The 18,241-nt window shown below is 52.2% G+C and overlaps 7 protein-coding genes across 7 annotated transcripts; 4 read left to right on the forward strand and 3 right to left on the reverse strand.

The window, feature by feature from the left end:
- Positions 1 to 451: 451 nt before the first annotated feature.
- Positions 452 to 1,439, forward strand: P170DRAFT_218856 (SEC61-beta family protein). Its single transcript, XM_024842850.1, has 3 exons — positions 452 to 766; positions 824 to 1,238; positions 1,304 to 1,439. Exons 1-3 carry the CDS (start codon positions 764 to 766, stop codon positions 1,336 to 1,338), a joined length of 453 nt encoding a protein of 150 aa, XP_024701964.1. The 5' UTR covers positions 452 to 763; the 3' UTR covers positions 1,339 to 1,439.
- Positions 1,440 to 2,367: 928 nt separating this feature from the next.
- Positions 2,368 to 5,448, forward strand: P170DRAFT_387521 (sodium:solute symporter family protein). Its single transcript, XM_024845807.1, has 7 exons — positions 2,368 to 2,950; positions 3,023 to 3,195; positions 3,251 to 3,757; positions 3,826 to 3,835; positions 3,886 to 3,920; positions 3,969 to 4,587; positions 4,651 to 5,448. Exons 1-7 carry the CDS (start codon positions 2,829 to 2,831, stop codon positions 5,222 to 5,224), a joined length of 2,040 nt encoding a protein of 679 aa, XP_024701965.1. The 5' UTR covers positions 2,368 to 2,828; the 3' UTR covers positions 5,225 to 5,448.
- Positions 5,349 to 6,687, reverse strand: P170DRAFT_511359 (rhodopsin family protein). The gene is made up of 6 exons (XM_024854881.1): positions 6,411 to 6,687; positions 6,208 to 6,261; positions 6,115 to 6,148; positions 6,024 to 6,048; positions 5,814 to 5,938; positions 5,349 to 5,743 (listed from the first exon to the last, which is right to left on the reverse strand). The coding sequence occupies exons 1-6, from the start codon at positions 6,439 to 6,441 to the stop codon at positions 5,614 to 5,616; spliced, it is 399 nt and encodes a 132-aa protein (XP_024701966.1). The 5' UTR covers positions 6,442 to 6,687; the 3' UTR covers positions 5,349 to 5,613.
- Positions 6,688 to 6,922: 235 nt separating this feature from the next.
- P170DRAFT_438373 (dynein light chain DYN2) lies at positions 6,923 to 7,979 on the reverse strand. The gene is made up of 7 exons (XM_024849588.1): positions 7,813 to 7,979; positions 7,735 to 7,757; positions 7,647 to 7,680; positions 7,563 to 7,597; positions 7,477 to 7,503; positions 7,349 to 7,418; positions 6,923 to 7,298 (listed from the first exon to the last, which is right to left on the reverse strand). The coding sequence occupies exons 1-7, from the start codon at positions 7,841 to 7,843 to the stop codon at positions 7,234 to 7,236; spliced, it is 285 nt and encodes a 94-aa protein (XP_024701967.1). The 5' UTR covers positions 7,844 to 7,979; the 3' UTR covers positions 6,923 to 7,233.
- Positions 7,980 to 8,169: 190 nt separating this feature from the next.
- On the forward strand, positions 8,170 to 11,041 carry mrd1 (RNA-binding ribosome biosynthesis protein MRD1; the record flags this gene model as incomplete). Its single annotated transcript, XM_024844560.1, has 4 exons — positions 8,170 to 8,400; positions 8,533 to 9,255; positions 9,501 to 9,773; positions 9,827 to 11,041. 4 exons carry the CDS (start codon positions 8,170 to 8,172, stop codon positions 11,039 to 11,041), a joined length of 2,442 nt encoding a protein of 813 aa, XP_024701968.1.
- A 1,098-nt stretch (positions 11,042 to 12,139) lies between these two features.
- On the forward strand, positions 12,140 to 14,818 carry abaA (transcription factor AbaA; the record flags this gene model as incomplete). The annotated part of the gene is made up of 3 exons (XM_024851699.1): positions 12,140 to 12,584; positions 12,644 to 12,820; positions 12,873 to 14,818. 3 exons carry the CDS (start codon positions 12,140 to 12,142, stop codon positions 14,648 to 14,650), a joined length of 2,400 nt encoding a protein of 799 aa, XP_024701969.1. The 3' UTR covers positions 14,651 to 14,818.
- A 433-nt stretch (positions 14,819 to 15,251) lies between these two features.
- P170DRAFT_511363 (uncharacterized protein) lies at positions 15,252 to 18,093 on the reverse strand (the record flags this gene model as incomplete). The annotated part of the gene is made up of 14 exons (XM_024854882.1): positions 15,252 to 15,856; positions 15,927 to 15,974; positions 16,073 to 16,293; positions 16,367 to 16,484; positions 16,541 to 16,658; positions 16,717 to 16,844; positions 16,912 to 16,991; positions 17,051 to 17,178; positions 17,239 to 17,345; positions 17,403 to 17,516; positions 17,575 to 17,589; positions 17,646 to 17,733; positions 17,787 to 17,941; positions 18,028 to 18,093. The coding sequence occupies 14 exons, from the start codon at positions 18,091 to 18,093 to the stop codon at positions 15,512 to 15,514; spliced, it is 1,731 nt and encodes a 576-aa protein (XP_024701970.1). The 3' UTR covers positions 15,252 to 15,511.
- Positions 18,094 to 18,241: the final 148 nt, after the last annotated feature.

Below are 18,241 nucleotides of genomic sequence, written 5' to 3' on the forward strand. Positions count from 1 at the left end.
TGCTGAAGGGACCGTTCGGCAATGTCCATTCTATACGTCCGCTATGGGGCCGCACCTATTGAGGAACCATTTAGGTACGAAATTTTTCAGGTGTTTTCCGGGAATTGCGATATGATACCTTTTGCGTTGGCGATTTATTCACGAACTTGGATTGTCTTTTTCTTTTTCTATCTCCTTCATCTTGCCGCTCCCTTTCTGCCGCTGATAGCGTTTGATTGATCCTTTTTTGCCGAGTCTCGACCGGTTTCTTCATGTCATATTTTAACGACTGTGCATCTCCTTTGTCATGTACTGTAGCTATCTCTTAATTACATGAAAACAATACGGTGTTTACAGGGAGTTAGAATGGCTGGTTCTATGTTGGAAGTAGATAGTCGTGATTGTTGCAATATGTCCGTCACCTTTGGAGGCACCTAGGTAGGTTACCAGAGGCATCTGTTCCAGTAGATTGGCTTGGCAAAATTACCGACGGATGGCGAGGCGTAAAGGGACCGGTATTTGTGGCCGGTGATTGGGCGACAGGGCCGGGGATGGGGGAGATGACAGGACGTGACAATACAGGCCGGGTGAGCGTGAGGTGGCCTCTTTCTGGCAACTCGCGACCTCGACTCCTCCGACTCGCTCACGACCTCATTTTCCTTCCACCTCCGTCGATCCATCTGGTCAATCCTCCTCTTCTCTTCTCCTCTTCAATTCTCTCTAATTCTCTACAACGCTCTTTAATTTTTGCTTTTCTTTCACTTTCACATCCAATCTCTTCAAAATGGTGAGACCCCTAATCTAAATGATCGCCCTTTTTTGAAAGGACACCCACACGACACAGCTTGACCCGTCCTCCCCGTCAGCTTGGTCAATTGCCCGGAGAAATCATACTGACCGATTCTACCATCAGGCCTCTCCTCGTGCTGCTTCTCCCCTGACCTCCGGTGCTGAATCCGGCCCTGACTCCAAGTCGGCCGGTGCTGGTGCCGCCGCCGGATCTGCGTCCGCCATCAACCGTCCTTCGTCGCCTACTCCCCCCGGTGGTCCTCGCGCTGCCTTGCGTCGCCGTGCGGCCGCCGACCACAAGGAGTCTCTGCGCAATGTTCGACCTAGCTCGACTCGCTCTGCCGGCGCCGGCGGTTCCTCGGGCACTATGCTCAAGCTCTACACCGACGAGAGCCCTGGTCTGCGTGTTGACCCCGTCGTTGTGTTGGTTCTGAGTCTGGGATTCATCTTCTCGGTTGTTGGCCTGCACGGTATGTACCCTTCGTCGACATTTTTGCGTGAGTATCGGAAAACTAATCGCGCCTTTCCGACACAGTCATTGCCAAGATCACCCGCAAGTTCTCCTCGTAAGCCGATTCTCAAATGCAACGCGATCGCACCGTCTCGTCACTGCGTTTCGCCTTTGCCGTCGTCCAATCCGGCTCAAGCGACGGACGCATATGCGACAAACAATGCGGTGCTTGCTCCCACAACACGTCGAATTCTTCGAATAGGTTGTCTTGCGTGGAATCTTCGGCCCTAGCGAGGCATCCCGATCGACCCATCACCCTCTTCATACATCCCCTTCAAAATCATATACCCCTTGGCGTCCCTTCTTCCTGCTTCTTTCCTGTGCGTATGAGCTCCGAGACATATGGCACGGGGAGGTCTCTAAACTCTTGTTCGAATGCTTGTAAAGTGTAGCGTTGAAAGACCTGTCTGCAGCATAGGTTGGACAACGTGGATTGGTTGCTATCTTTTTTTTACCTGTCTTGTTTACGTTATTGATCGATGCATCTGGAGCACCGGTGATCGTTAATGGAGAACGCTGAATAATATAAGAAATTGGGAAAGGCATCATTGCGTCTTGTACAGTATGAGTTTGGTTGCTGCAGTTGAATCCATCCCTGATGACAAAGCCGCCCAGGCTCTTTTCTTTTTTCTTGACTGGCGGTCTATCAGTCGACCGTCAAGACGCGAAGCAATGTAGACAGCTCTTGGCATCGGCCAGCTCCGCTCCACCAATGCTCATGCTGAATTTGACACATCTTAGCTTTTCTCAGGAAGACAGAATCCTTCGACCTGGATGGCTTCCCCAGGTTCAGTAACCCGGGGGCAGTGGGGGACGCACGAATCCATTAGTCGGGGACTTCAGGTAAAGGAATGCGTTATCATTATCTCCGCCATCCCTGCAGCACCAGCACCCGAGGACTTACTGACCCTGACAGCCACGACCGGTGTGGACGGACGTTTACCTAGTGTCGCGGTGGATATCAGAAAGGACTGCCATTCCTTATCAACCACCCGCCGCCAATGGTCGTGCAATCCCGGAATCCAGACTGGCGTCCCGCTGATAAGGGAAAAGCACCAATGATGAAGCGGCTGTCCATGATAGCCCTTCCCCGGGTCCTTTATTTGATTTGCAATTGGCAATGAAAGGCAGATTGATTGATTCCGTGCACTCTGGGTCTAGTCCCCCGACACGTGCGATTACGGAATGGATGCCTTATCGTCGCTCGCTTGCATCGCTGTCGGCCATTCGTATTCGACTATCTATGGTGTACAGTCGATCCCGGTCCAAGAGTTCCAACATGTTGATCAAGATGAGGACTGCGAGGTCGGAGGAGCTCAGGCGCTTGGTGTGCCCAAGTGACTGTATATGAAGCTGTGGTGCCCTTTGTGCCGCCCTGTGTCATTTGTTAACGGTTTCTCGAGACTTTGATTGCACTGGTTGCCTCTGTGGTCTTTGCGCTAGACTTGGCTTCATAGTACTGCATCCAAGGCTCTTTCTGGATTTCAACTCATCTCTTCGGAATCTACCTGTTCATCTCAATTGGCGGCACTAGTCATCTTGAGCCAGTATGGCCTCGGAAGAGGTCAAGTTTGTTGCCCCCCTTTCTCAAGGGTTTGGCTATGGAATCATCATAGGGCTAGGGTTCGCCTTTGCGCTCGTGATGATCTTCATTACATGGGCTCTGAAGAGGTATGTGCCATAATACGAAACACTGCATTGACAATCCAGCTTCATTGAACCGAGACTAAATGCGCTATGCAGATATCAACATGAAGTTCAAACGTCCGAGATGTTCTCGACCGCTGGACGTTCCGTAAAGTCTGGATTGGTTGCGGCTGCAGTTGTCAGCAGCTGGACATGGGCTGCAACTCTTCTTCAGTCGTCCGCTGTGGCCTATCAATATGGCATTTCAGGCCCTTTTTTCTACGCTTCGGGTTGGTCCATCAGAGCACTCAGATTGATCCCATAGCTGACAGTCATTCACCATAGGCGCCTGTGTTCAGATCATCCTCTTCGCAACTCTCGCCATTGAGCTCAAAAGACGGGCCCCCAATGCGCATACATTCCTGGAAGCGATTCGCGCCCGCTACGGCACGGCCGTTCATGTTGTCTTCATCGTCTTCTGCCTGATGACCAACATCCTCGTCACCGCCATGTTGCTCACTGGCGGCTCGGCCGTCATGACTTCTCTGACTGGGGTTCACACAGCTGCAGCCTGTTTTCTGCTCCCCATCGGTGTGGTTCTGTACACTCTGTTCGGCGGCATCAAGGCAACTTTCATTACGGATTACATGCACACGGTGGTCATCATCGTTGTCATCTTTATCTTTGCGTTTTCTGCCTACGCCACGAATGAGAATCTCGGGTCCCCGGGCAAGGTGTATGATGCGCTGGTCGCGGCGTCTGAGCTTCATCCCGTCGAGGGGAATGCCCAAGGCAGCTATTTGACCATGAGGTCGAAGGAGGGTGGCATTTTCTGGATTATTAATCTTGTTGGTATGTATCCTGCTTGAGCTATCCTTGGCTTTCCTTGAAATTGGATCTTTCTAACGAGTTCATTGCAGGTAACTTTGGGTATGTGTAATTGCGCCTCAAATCTCGACATGGCTAACATCGATCAACAGCACTGTCTTCCTTGACAATGGATACTACAATAAAGGTATACTTTGAGCTATCTGCATTAAGCTTATAATACTGACATCCACAGCTATCGCCGCACACCCTGTCCATGCCTTCCCCGGATATGTCATCGGCGGTCTCTGCTGGTTTGCCATCCCTTGGCTCTGTGCCAGCACCATGGGAATCTCTGCTCTCGCTCTGGAGGGATCTCAGCGCATGAGCTCGGACGATGTCACCGCCGGTCTTGTGCTACCTTTTGCTGCTGTCGAGCTCCTGGGCTACAGCGGAGCCGTATGCACCACGCTCATGATCTTCATGGCCGTCACGTCCGCTTTCTCCGCCCAGCTTATCGCCGTCTCGTCCATCCTCACCTACGACATCTACCAAGCCTACATCAACCCCGAGGCCAAGGGCAAGCGACTGGTCTGGATCTCCCACATGTCCTGTATCTTGTTCGCCATCGTCATGGCCGGCTTCGCCACCGGCCTCTACTACGCCGGCATCGGCATGGGCTACCTCTACCTCCTAATGGGCGTCATCATCTCCTCCGCCGTCTTCCCCGGCGCCATGACCCTCGTCTGGAAGGGCCAGAACTGGGTCGCAGCCGCCTGCTCACCTGTCCTCGGTCTCGCCATGTCCCTCATCGCCTGGCTCGTCACCACCAAGAGAGAATACGGCGTCTTCACCGTCGCCACGACCGGAGCAAAGTCCGTCCCCTCCCCTCCCCTCCCACCCTTTCCATATCCACTAATCTAACAAACCCCCGCCAGCTACCCCATGCTCGCCGGCAACGTCGCCGCCCTCCTCAGCCCGATCGTCTTCTCCCCGGTCCTCACCTACGCCTTCGGCCCCCAAAACTACGACTACGAGTCGATGCGCGCCATCCGCAAAGTCGACGACACGGAGGTCGCCGCCGCCGCACACGTCGACATCGAGCTGATCCCCGGCGAATCGAGCGCGCCGGCCAACCGCGCCGCCGAAGAAGACGAGCAGCGCAAGCTCAACCGCGCGGCGCTCTACTCGCGCACCCTCACCGTCGCCATGGTCATCTGCTTTCTCCTCCTCTGGCCCATCCCCATGTATGGGAGCGGGTATGTGTTCAGCAAGAAGTTCTTCACGGGGTGGGTGGTGGTGGAAATTTTGTGGTTGTTTGTGACGACGTTTGGGGTTGTGGTGTTCCCGCTGTATGAGGGGAGAGAGAGTATTGTGCGGACGGCAAGGTCGATGGTTCTGGATGCGATGGGCAAGAGGCCCAGGGCGACGTTGGAGGGCCAGAAGGGGGGAGAGACGCCGAGTGGGGTGGCGACGCCGACGGAGAAGGTGGCTGGGAAGGAGGAGGCTTGATATGGTGTTGTAGGTTGGTTTGGTTATGATTGTATGATGGGATGGGATTAGATCTTTGTGCTTGGATTGCTGGATATATTGGAGGTACTGTATGGGCTTTTGTTTCTTGTTTTACTGCTATACCCCGTTCGTTACTTATTAATGACGTGACCTCTCTCTTCCCGTTCTTCAATAACATAACAATAATAAACCTCATTAATTCAATTCAAACAAACAACCTCAGCAGTCAGCCACAGGCAAGGCATAATAATAAGATAAACTAAGTAAAAGGTATCTTCAATCAATCACGGTAGCACAAAAACAAAACGACATCCCAGCTCAGTCGAAACAAAACAAGCGCCTAAGAACATAACAATCCCAACCTCCTTCATTACTCCCCATCCCTAGCCTCACTTATACCCGTACCCCTGAGGCGGCGGCGCACCGCCCTGAGGCGGATAATAAGCCTGCGGCGGAGGCGCCGGCCCTGCCGGTACACCCGGCGGCGGACGCGTCTCGGGCGTGATGTCAGGACGATCGCTTTTGTCGTTAGTATGGGATACTTCTACACGGGTACTTTCGGTTCCTAAGGATAGATGACACGACATACCGAAGGTCCTGAGTAAAGCGGCATGTGTAGCATGTTACTTCCTGTTGAGCTGTTAGGATTGAGCCCAGAGGGGGAGATAAATGGGGAAGGACCTTGTATTTATGAAATGCGAGCGGAATTGCTGGCTATTGGGTTGCAGATGGGTTAGTATAGATACTGGGAAGTCGTATACCTACTGTGGATGGTAGGTGGACTTGACAGTTAACATACAATAAAGCAGATAGTGAACCATGGCCTGCATATAATCGCTCATTAGTATGTTATTGAATGGATCGCAGAAACCAAACAAATCAATACATACCATCTTGTCACGCAATGGCCGTTCCAATGTTGGCCTTCATGTTCAGTCTTGGTCAGATCAGGTACAGCCAGTTAGATAGAGGCAGCCACTCACAGTTATAGCAGTAAGCACGAACATGCTCGTAACCTTCCAGCATGGAAGTGAATTCTATCAATTGTTAGCTCTACTCATACACATCCCCTGATACAAAGATCTATCGAGTCCGCGGAATCGGACCCGTATAGTTCTCCATATGGCTGTCCTCGGGAGGAACAGGGGCGGAGAAACTACCCCGTAGGAAGGGTCCGGTGACGTACCATGCGATCCGAACGTGATGCAAATAGCCATGGCGATGGATTCTCGGATCCACGGGATATGACAGTGCTGATGAGATAGAGAAATGAGCTAGATGGTTTGAGAGCTAATTCTGGTCCTGCGGGCGGAGTCGTTGAGAAATGGAGAGATGGTGAAGGAGCAGGCAGCGGCAATCCGTTTCTAGGGGCTGACGTGTGGCGTTGTGGCTTGGCACTTGGCGGTTGCGATTCGGTCGACGTGGATTTCGTGCATCTTCATTTTTTTTATCTTTATGGTTTCTTGCTGGACAGTATGGTAGGAATGGTTAAGGTTTTACTGTTTAATCCATATTATGGTAGTATGATCACGGGGTGTAAGACCTGTTGTAGCTCCAGGGGCCAGCTCAGTAAGCCGATGCGGTTGACTATATATAATTCCCTCCAGTTTTTGACTACAAACATCTCCGGTAATAGCTGCAAGATAAATGAATTATTTAGATTCAGCACCAATTATCTACCAACCGAAATCAAATGATATTGAAGTGAATGGGATAACCCCGAGATATTAACAGAAAGAATTTCGCTGAAGAAAGTAGAAACGAATCTAGTTGACCGCCATAGTAGGCTCAAGGAGAGCGAGAAGCCCGGACGTAATAGTCCTGACCCGGAGCAACAATAACCCCGGGGTTTTTGGCTTCTCTTGACCCTTCCTGCTTCGCCCCGCTGCGTCCCATTGCGCGGCATTTTCCACCACCCTTGATTATTGCCCAGGGCACAACGGCGGTCGACAATACGTAAAGAATCCCAGCATTCTGGCGTGAGCCCGCGAGATATTTTCGGAGAGTGTTTATTGGGTCTTGAACAGGAGAATGGCGCAGTGACCCAGGTAGAAGTAGATGAAGTGTTTCGTCTCTGTAGTGTATTAGCGAACGCTCGAGATTGTCGCGAAGAACAGCCCATACCGTGCGTCACGAAACTACCAAAGTTCCTTCCAACCACACAGTGCCATGTTGCGCCCTTACGCGAGTCGAACTATCGTTTGGTTAGGTATGAGCGAGTGGTTGATCGGTCAGGAGGCGGGGTAGCGGACTTCTCGCTTGATGTACTGGGCAATGTCCTGTAGGTATGAAATCGTGAGCATATAAGTATGACCTGTGGAATCGCAGAGCTACCAACCTTCTCAATGTGATACTTGTCCATGGCCTCAATCGCTACGAAATTAGCCCCCGGTCACTCGGTCTGGGTCCAAGTTGTTCATACCAACTTCGACAGCCTCCTGCTGCATATCCTCCGTCTGTTCTGGGTCAGCGCCAATTCCTCACTAGTACCATTGCTCTTGAACGCTCACCATGTCGACGGACTTGATCTGCGCTGGACGGTCATGTTAGCTCGTGTGCGGACTGTGCTGCCCAAATGCACCACTTACGCTCAAGCTTGTCCTTCTTTTCGGTGGCCATTTTGACGATGATTCAGAACTCGACGACGACAATAGGTGGTATAATATAATTGGAGGAAAGTAAACAACCGACAAGAAGGGGATTATGTTCGAGGGCTTCGAGGGCGACAACAACTTGACCAGATCCAGGGATGTTTTGCGCGCGACGAGGAATCTCCGCGAGTCGCACGGGCCACGCCCGCCCCGTCTCGTCTGGCCTCACCGCCTTCGGCACTATAAGATCGGCATCACGTAAAAAGAAAAAAAAAAATTTCTCTTCTTCCTCTTCTGCAACCATTCTTTCCGTGGCGTTGGAACAAAAGCCATTGGACACAACAACTCTCAATCATGGAGGAGAGCACAAGAGTATTCGTCTCTGGCCTCCCGCCAACCTTTTCCAATGATCAACTGAGAAAGCATTTCGCTACTCGCTTCCAGGTCACGGATGCCCATGTCTTGCCCAAGCGCAGAATTGGCTTCGTGGGCTTCAAGAGCTCCGATGTAGCCAAGGAGGCTGCTCGGTATTTCAATAAGACATATATGAAGATGTCGAAGATCTCAGTAGAAATTGCTAAACCGGTATGTACCTCATTGGCTTCGACCTTGGTCTTTCATCCTTTTCTTTCCTTTCTTTTTTTTTTTTATTCCTTATACTCCTGTTGTGCACGCTGACCGGTAAAGGTGGTCTTGAGACTGACCTGTATTATCTAGATTGATGCTGAGCCTACTCGTAAAGCTCATAAACCCGATGACTCCTCGGAGAGTACGCTCAAGCGTAAGCGGGATGGCGAGAAGCCTCAACAAGATGTCAAGATGCAAGAGTACATGTCCCTAATGCAACAATCGTCCAAGACGAAGACGTGGGCCAACGATGATGCCTTCATCCCGGCTGCCGAAGATACCCAGATGCAAGACAAGTCTGCCGAAGAGGATGACACTGCCCAGGACCTTACCTATGCCCAGAGGAAACGGGTTAGGATTGCAGATGGCCAGGGAGACGATAGCGAGGCGCCAGCCCCTACTGAACCTGAGCCTATGGTTGTCGACGGCACTGGGGAGGAGGAAAATACGGAGCAACAGGATCCTCAGCCCGAGGAACAACCTGCCGTGTCGGACTCCGATTGGCTTCGGTCAAAGACGAGTCGTCTGCTGGGTCTTCTAGACGAGGACGAGCAAGCGGAGTTTAACTCTGCGCCGCCAGCTGCTCCTGCTCGCGAAGAGTCGAAACCTGTTGCGCAAGTTTCTGAGGACTCTGATGACGGTGGGTCGCCGGATGGTGCGGATGCTGGTAAAACAGCGGAAGCGCCACCGCCGGTGGATACGAATATCGAGAACATCCGCTTGTCTGCGCGTCTCTTTGTAAGAAACTTGGCGTACGATATGAGAGAGCCGGATCTTGAACCACTGTTTGCACCGTTTGGACGGATTGAAGAGGTTAGTTTTTTTTTTTTTTTTTTTCCCTTCAAATTTCCGCCTTTACCCCATACACCAACATGCAAGTCCCTCCGGGGTTGCCCATATGATGATTATCCTGATAGGGACATCAGATGCAAAAGCACAGGATGTGAACAGGAAAGAGAATTTTAGTAGATGCCTCTTTATATCTGAACGGCAACTTGCACATGTTATCATTCTTTGTTCAAGTTCAATTGCCAATGAGCGATCGCTAACGATCTCAGATTCATATCGCGTTTGATACAAGGTTCAACAAGAGCAAAGGATTTGCATACGTCCAGTATGTTGACTCGGACTCGGCCGTTGAGGCTTACAAGAGTCTGGATGGAAAGCACTTCCAAGGCCGTTTGCTGCACATCCTGCCGGCTTCTGCCAAGAAGACTTACAAGATCGATGAGCATGAGTTGTCGAAATTGCCTGTCAAAAAGCAAAAGGAGATCAAGCGAAAGATGGACGCTTCTTCGTCCACTTTTACCTGGAACTCCCTCTATATGAACGTGAGTTTTGTGTCAACAGATCTGAGCGTACAGCTCCGCTAACAAATCCACAGACTGACGCTGTCATGTCCTCGGTGGCTGAACGACTGGGAGTCTCCAAATCTGACCTTTTGGATCCCACTTCCGCAGACGCTGCCGTGAAGCAAGCACACGCTGAGACGCACGTTATCCAAGAAACGAAGGCTTACTTCACTGCGAACGGTGTCAACCTTGATGCCTTCAAGCAGCGGGAGCGTGGAAACACCGCCATCCTCGTAAAGAACTTTTCGTTCGGCGTCAAAGCTGACGACCTTAGGAAATTGTTCGAGCCGTATGGTCAACTCACCAGACTACTAATGCCTCCCAGCGGCACGATAGCCATCGCCGAGTTTGGAAGACCGGACGAGGCGCAAAAAGCCTTCAAGGGCCTTGCCTATCGGAAAGTTGGGGATTCGATCCTCTTCCTCGAGAAGGCACCTAAGAACTTGTTCGACCCGTCGGTCGTCCCGCAGAAGCCCATCGAGCCCAAGGCTGTCTCACAAGGCTTCTCGACGGCGGACACGTTTGCGGCCGATGAAACCGAGGACACCGCGGCCACCTCGACTCTATTCGTAAAGAACCTTAATTTCTCTACCACGAATCAAAAGTTCGTGGAAACCTTCCGGCCACTGGATGGCTTTGTGTCTGGCAGGGTTAAGACCAAACCGGATCCTAAGAACCCCGGCCAAACGCTCAGTATGGGTTTTGGATTTGTCGACTTCAGGACCAAAGAACAGGCCCAGGCTGCTCTGGCCGCAATGTCAGGCTACAGTCTGGATCAGCATGCACTGGTAATCCGGGCGTCCCACAAGGGCATGGATGCCGCCGAGGAGCGACGACGGGAAGACACCGCGAAGAAGATCGCGGCAAGAAGAACGAAAATCATCATCAAGAACTTGCCGTTCCAAGCGAACAAGAAAGATATCAGGTCTCTCTTTGGTGCCTACGGCCAGCTTCGGTCTGTGCGGGTGCCTCAGAAGTTTGACCGGTCTGCTCGCGGGTTCGGTTTTGCTGACTTCGTAAGCGCTCGCGAAGCGGAAAATGCCATGGACGCGCTGAAGAACACGCATTTGTTGGGTAGAAAACTGGTGCTCGAATTCGCCAACGCAGAGGCGGTCGATGCCGAGCAAGAGATCGAGCAGATCGAAAAGAAAGTAGGGGAACAGATGGACAGGGTCAAACTACAAAAGCTCACGGCAGGCGGTCGCAAGAAATTTACTGTAGGGGCCGCGGACGAGGGAGAGGACTAAAGCGAGACTCAAGAAACAAGAGTGTCGTCCCCTTTCTCCCTTCGCGCATAGGGGAACAAGACGGTCTTGCAATGGTTTGGTCTTCGCGAAGTCCATCCCTTGCTTGGTCGAGGTTGAGTGCAGCAGCAGGTCGCCGGCCAGACACGTTCCTGCTGTCAGTACGTGCATAACGCGTCCTGCAAGAGGCTCTTGTCAAAGTTCCCTAGGGCCCCCCTCGTGCATCCGAATGGGATGTTCTATGTATTAATGGTCTTATCCCCAATCTGGGGTTATCATATCCTTGTCAAATTCTAGCGTTCCTTTCTCCCTCTTTCACGTCTCTACAACATGCTTCGAGCAACCCTGGATATCAACCTGATCAAGGCTAGATGCTTGGCTTCTTACGATGAACATTCCTTTGCGCTGTTTTGTAAACAACCTTCACATTCCACAACCAGGACGATGAGGTCCCATTGCTGGCGACTCGGCATTCCAAACGGTGGTCTTTGCCACAACTCTTGTTCATCATTACTCTTTGGTACCTGCTTGAACGAGCGACGATCACGGTTCGTCTCTGGGCGATTTTCTCCGCCTGAAAGAAATCCCCGAGCAGGTGCTGCTCCGCGAATGCCCCCTTGCATCCAACTCTCCGTCGGGTTCCATTCGGGGGTTTCCTTTCCTCCTGATTTGCTGCAACCCTTCCTCCTCGGTCTCCAGACGCGTGAGGGCTCGGGCCCAAGGGTGTTTGTTCGCTCTCGCTCTCCTACCCCCACCTTGGAAACCAAGTCGTCGTTGCCCTCGAGGGAGGAGGGGATACTACCTTCTTCTAAACAAGCAGCGCGATCCAGCAATGTAGCTACTCCTCTCTAGGGGAGGGAATGAGTTCCCTATAAACACCATGCTCTTCGCTCTCACATTCTCTTTCCCAGGTTCTAACATTCTCTTCCAGCATTTGCGTTCTTGATCGCTGCTTAGCAAAGCCCTCCAGCGGTCTTCTGTCTGGTAGGAAATATTTTGCGGGCTTCAAGTTCTTTCCTTTCTTTTTTTTCTCTTCCCGTGGAATTTGTCATTCTTGCGTCTTGCGGGAATCCTACTGCCCCTCAAGGTGGTGCTGGCTCCATGGCTACTGACTGGCAACCCGGCTGTATGGTCCCTCAGATTCCCCCGGCTCTGGAGAGTCTATCTGCCCATTCGGACCGGGCTCTTCAGAATACATCTGGGAATGTCCAGTCCTATTCGGATAGCCTAGCCTACAGCGATGCCACCGTGCGGGATGACCATCCCTCCCAATATGCCGTCAAATACCCTCAACCCCCTCCGGTCCCTGCCCACCCGCTGCCTAATGCCTCTGGCTATCACCACCCTCAGGTGCTAGCCAACCGGATCCAGGCCAAGAAGCTCCGACGGTTGCAGTCGTTTGGTCCTAGTCTCGCTGGACCGCGTAGGGGAAGGAGCTACCTCAAGTCGCAGAAGTATCTGGAGTATCGGGCACGGCCTCGCAGGGATACGGGCAAGGATGGAGAGCCAGTATGGTCGGATGAGCTCGAGGACGCTTTTCAACAGGGCAAGTCGAGATATACTTTGTTCCGGGTGTATCAAGGAAATTCGGCTAACTTGGTTCAGCTCTCGAGGCAAACCCTCCTATGGGAAGAAGAAAGTGGTCTGAACGCGGCAAGTCGTACGGACGCAACGAACTGATTGCCGAGTTCATTTTCAAGGCCACGGGGAAGAAGAGAACCAGGAAGCAGGTGTCGAGCCACCTCCAGGTCCTGGATTCGTTCCTCAAAGGGGATCCTGATTGTATGACCACCATGGCCCAAACACCATAATATCTTACTAACGATGTATCCAGGGGAACGACTGGTTCGTGAACAACCGGCAGACCGCGCCAGCAGCCAGTCTCACTCCATCGGACCCAAGTGGAGGAGTCCCGTTGACCTTCCCTTGTCGAGCCACTATGGGCACCATCTGCACAATCCCTACAATGATCATTTGCGGATGATGCAGCCCTACCCCGGGGAGCTGCCCCCGCCACACTTCGTTCTGAACCCAACTATGCGTGATCCCGCGGTTCACACAATCCACGGTCTCAGCTTTGGGATGTGGGTTAACGCGCCGCATCGACAGGACCAGATCGAGAAAGCGTATCATGAATACACGCGTCTTCAGGGAGACCAGCGTCTCCCCGTAGCCCCGCCAATGCCTCTGGAAAATGTCGCGGGCTGGCGAACTAGCTTTCCTCATCTGAACTCGTTGATGGCGGACCTCAACCGCCCCATAAACTGCGAGATCATCTATCTGGAGGCGAGCCTCAACCTGATGGATGATTTCCCTCCTCCTAGGTCCAGCCTGGGAATTCACATGGAATTGGACTTCGCCCACCCGGCCACGAGCGATGCTCCTATGGTTAACCAGATGGACAACTGGACCTGCAATACTTTGATCTACGACAACGGCCAGGAGATGGATTGTGCTCTGGGCAAGGAGCTTTGCAAGCCATCGTCGACTAAGGTGACGCGGCTGTTTGAGCCCAAGTGGTGGGCCCAACTCTTCACCCATCTTACACAAATGGCGGAGGAGGGCCCCAGTCACCCTGACGCTGGCGACGAGCGATCCAGACGGTTCCTGCGCACCATGTCGGTGGTGCAGGAGATCCGGGCCACGCCCCCTTCCCGACGACACTCCGCCAACCCGTACGCTCCTCAACCAGAGGAGGACAGCGTACCTATGGCCATCCTGCTCTGGAAATTCCGCCAGACTCGGCCAGGCGAGGTTGGCACAACAACCTGGCAGAGGCTCATTCCTCCGCCGGACCGCATCACCACCAACAGTCCGCGGCCAGCAGCCACCGGCATCGACCTCCCTCCTCTATCCCTTGATTCCATCCTGCTTAACAAGCCAACCCCTAATGTCTACCATGCTCCACCCCCTCCGCCCGCTCCTCCCGCGGCTCCCCATTCCCATCATCACCCTCAGCATGATCTCCTCCACCATAGCGGGACGTCGCAGCCCTCATGGTCCATGTATCAAGCGCCGCCAGAGAACATGTACCCGACTGGACACTTTGATTTCCTGCACGCCATCACTAAACCCGAGGACGGCCTCAGTGACAAGACAGCCGTCACCTCAGTCCTGGACCCCTTCCCGCCCCTCCCACCGCAAGAAACCAGCCAACCGGCGACCCACCTCCACGGGTCCAGCAGCAGCGGAGGATCCGTGATGCTCAACGTGCCCGACATCCTCTCGCACCCCAACCTGGGCGGCTACAATATGGGCCACGACAGCCACTACCACGACAACAACAGCGTGCTGAACAACATCTTCGGCAGCGGCTCGCAGTCCCTTGACGAGATGGGAACCGGTCAGGCGACGTGGTCGACACCCTCCACCACCATCCCTGGCGACGTCGGCTCCAACCACTACACGCACCTTCATTACCCGCCGTCGGACAGCCACGTGCCTGTCTCGCGCGAGTCGCACCCGACAAACGGCTTCGAGGGCCTCATGGGCCACGACGACCTCATCGACAAGCTCGTCGGCATACCCGGCGACCCCGGTATGAATGGGGCAGGACCCGATCATGCCAGCTCTGCGTATGCGGAAACCAGCGCGGTCGAAGCGGTCCAATAGATCCCAGAGTAGAGTCGGATTAATGGCAGGGTAATTGGCCTGGAGAGCGGTTTACTTAATGATAATAATGGTTGTTCTGGATTGAGAAAAGTTTTACTATCCGTGTTGGATTTCTTCTCTTTCTACTTTTGGCACTGGCGTTTTGAGGGCTTGATGGTGATACTCCGGGTTGTTTGCTGTTTGGATTGGGATTCGGGATTTTATTTCATATATTTTAAAATTAATCAATATTCTGTCTTTACTCGTTTAGACTTCTACCCACAAAGTTGTATTCGACAGGGCCAAATAGCCGACAAGCAGTTCAGCTGTTTAGCTTCAACTTGACTCGGCTGGCTTCGTCCGGATTCCGAATGGTTCAGAATATTAAAAGAAGGTTGAAAGGCCAGATAGGTAGAAAGAAAGAAGCAAAGGCAATGGCACCGACTACATCTCCCTCTTCTATCCTGCTCTTTTCTGCCTGCTCAACGATGGCAAAGAGAAGAGATTATGGAAGATAATGATAGAATGGTTCAGCCGACTAGGATGTAACAATTCAGACAGTCTCATTATAAACTCAGACAACGAGTGCGTAAAAGTACGAGAATAGAAGCAAATAGAGTCAAAGCAACAAGAGACTAATAGTCCAAGCCTCTTTCCCAAGCACCCGGTAGGGTGCTTGTTTCCAGCAGCTGACGCAAAGTGAACCGCGAATGGCGGCGCTCCGTAAAGCCAAAAACCTATCCAAGTCTCTGACTGAACACCTTTTTAAAGGAGCAGTTTGTTCCACCAAAGAACAAAGTGAACCTGCCAACACTAGAACACAGACCACCAACCACCTCACTCTTTGCCTCAAATACTTTCTCAAACGATTAATCACCCCCCTCAAATATATTGGACCTTGAAGGAGTAATGATCAGGATTCGTCTTGATGTCCCAATCCATACCCACACAATCCGGGGGGTTCAGGATGCGCTCCGCCCAAGCAATCTCCTTCCCGTCTTGGTCGAACATGGCAATGTAAACCTCATCGCCATTCTGGACGTACGGGGAGTGTTTGCCGGCAGGCGAGTAGACGAACTGGAATGTCGTGGCGTTTTCAAGCTTGCCGGACCAAATCATGGAGGTGTTCAAGAAGCCCTGCAGGACGGGGCTGATGCTCAACCAGCTGGTCTGTCCATCGCCGGTGTTGGTTTTGTTGTAGATGCGGTAGGGGTATTTGTATTTGAGCTGTAGCTGGTTAATAGGGACTGGAAAAGGCATCGCGCACTATATGAGCAAACAAGGTTGGCATGCATACCTGGTGGTCTTCATTGGTGTTGGTGGTCTCAACATTGATGTAGAACTTCTGGTTCGTCGAGTTGTCGTTTGGTAGCAGTTTGGCTGGGGTCGACCCGGCAATTCGTTGCATAGCAGCGTATCGCCACCCTTGGCTTCCCAGCAAACAGACTTGCTGGAGGAGGCTCCGGCGTTCTGTGAGCTGGAGTCGGACGATTGAGCATAGTTGACCTTCGCCGAGGCCTGCACATAGGGCGACGAGAACGAGAGCGCCGCAGCCGCTCGCATGGACTTGGCCTGATCGGCTTTGCCAGCAGTAGTCGAGGAGGTGGATTCTTCTGAGGAATGAAGTCTTCCACCCAGTTCGATGCGGGTGGGGAAGAAGCGGCCTATTGTCGAGTTAATACTCTCGACACTGCGGAAGGCCCATCGTAGCATGGGTGTTAGTTTCTGGGTTCATACCGTATTTGTCTTTGAATTCATCGATGGCGGAGACTGAGTCGACAGAGGCCAGGTCGAGCTGACACTCCTCGGAGAGGTCAAGACTGTAGCGGTCAAAATCGATGACAGCTCGTGGGAACTGTCCAGGATCGTAAGCGGGAGAACATTGACACTTCAAACGGGGATCGATCATACATTGTAGGTAATAGTCATGACACGAGTGTCTTCACTCGAGCTCGACGAGGATGAAGAAGAATTATCTTCACCGTAGCTAGCGGACAGACTGGCGCTACATCCGAAAGCACCCCCTTCACTTTGGTTGTGCTTATCAGTTGAAACCCCACATGACATGGGAGAAAGGAATGACCTACACAGCCAACTCCGCTGCAAGCTGGGATAGGGAGCTCTGAGCAATGGCTCGAGAGACAAACTTCGTTTTCTCGAACTGCTCAACGTACGAATCGTCTTCGACGCGGAATCGAGGGATGCGCAGCGTTTGCTGGTCGGAGTTTTGTATTTCAGCAAACTGAAGGTATCTATTAGAGGGGGAAAGGAGATAGCCATACCTTCTGCTTTGCAATAGAGTCGGAGGCCGCATTGGCAGAGATCTGGTAGTTCTGGAACAGGCGCGGTTTGAGGGCAAAGGCTTCAATGTTGAATCAGCATCAGGATTAGCAGAGTGTAGGAGAAGGTTCACTGGCTTACCGGTATGCATTGAGCGCTCCACGATCTTTCCAATCTTTCCTCCTGCGTCAACCACTCGGTAAGCATTCAGGAGAGAGTTGTTGCGAAGGACGACACTCCATTGTGTCTCCGACATGTCCGCAGCATGACTGGATAGTAGAGACGTGAGTCAGCGATCAGTGGTTTCTCGAGCAAGTGGGCGTCCCTACACAATGCTGAAGGTTGTGTTCGGGTTGAGGAAGATATTGTGGCTGAAGCTGCTGGGAAGCTCTGGGGCCTTCGGCTGGGAAGCCGACGGCAGCTCGAGGACTTTCTTCTGCACGTGGAAAAAGGGTTAGAAAGAGCCACTTCAGAGTGTTGCCCAGTCACCTACATCAACTGATACTTTGGCATCTCGACTGAGGGCAGCTCGGAGATGATCATAATCAAAGATTTTTTCCGACTTGAGGTAAACCCTGTAGCTGTCGGCGTTGTCTTCGGCAATGTCCTTGGACCGGTCAGTACATCTGGCGAACCAGCTACCATAGGAAGAAGTTAACACTTACTCCAACCTCACTTGACTATGTTGACGTTATTTACTCAGTCGTCCCTCAAAACCTGGCACGGAAGAACTCACCTTCTCACTCAATATACCGAGGTATGCCTTGAAGCTTGTGGTATCAAGAATCTTGGCGCCGCGCTGGTTGCAGAAGGCACTCCACAGCCTGTGGAGAGAATGAGACTTCTTAAGTTCTTCTTAGCATCTAGAATTACTTACAATGTCGGCTCCAGGACCCCCTCGCTGACCAGGAGCTCTCGAATGTCGGAGAGCTTGGTCGTAGACATGTCCACGTTCTTGAAAGCAATGCATGACTTTTCCACAATGGCTCTGGTCTGATCACTGTACGAATAGACATGGAGGACCTGCTGCGGCTAATCTACAAGGTCTACCAGGGATCAGAAAGATTGGGCTGCACCACATTCGAGGAGGTACACCTACTGCTGAATAGCTTTTCTACTTCCTTGTTCAGGTCGAGAACGATGTTGGTGGTCTCCTTTGCTGCACCTTTGAGAAGAGAAGCCATATTGAATGACGGGGCTTGTGGATCTTTTTCTTGAATTGTTTCAAAAGAATTGAGATCCTCGCTGGTTGAGAAAAGTTCTACCAGTGCCCCGGAGATGATCTCGACTTTATAGGATGTAGACCAAGGCCTGAACTGCAGGTTAACTTGG

This window comes from Aspergillus steynii (genome assembly GCF_002849105.1).
Source record: "Aspergillus steynii IBT 23096 chromosome Unknown P170scaffold_6, whole genome shotgun sequence".
Taxonomy (NCBI): domain Eukaryota; kingdom Fungi; phylum Ascomycota; class Eurotiomycetes; order Eurotiales; family Aspergillaceae; genus Aspergillus; species Aspergillus steynii.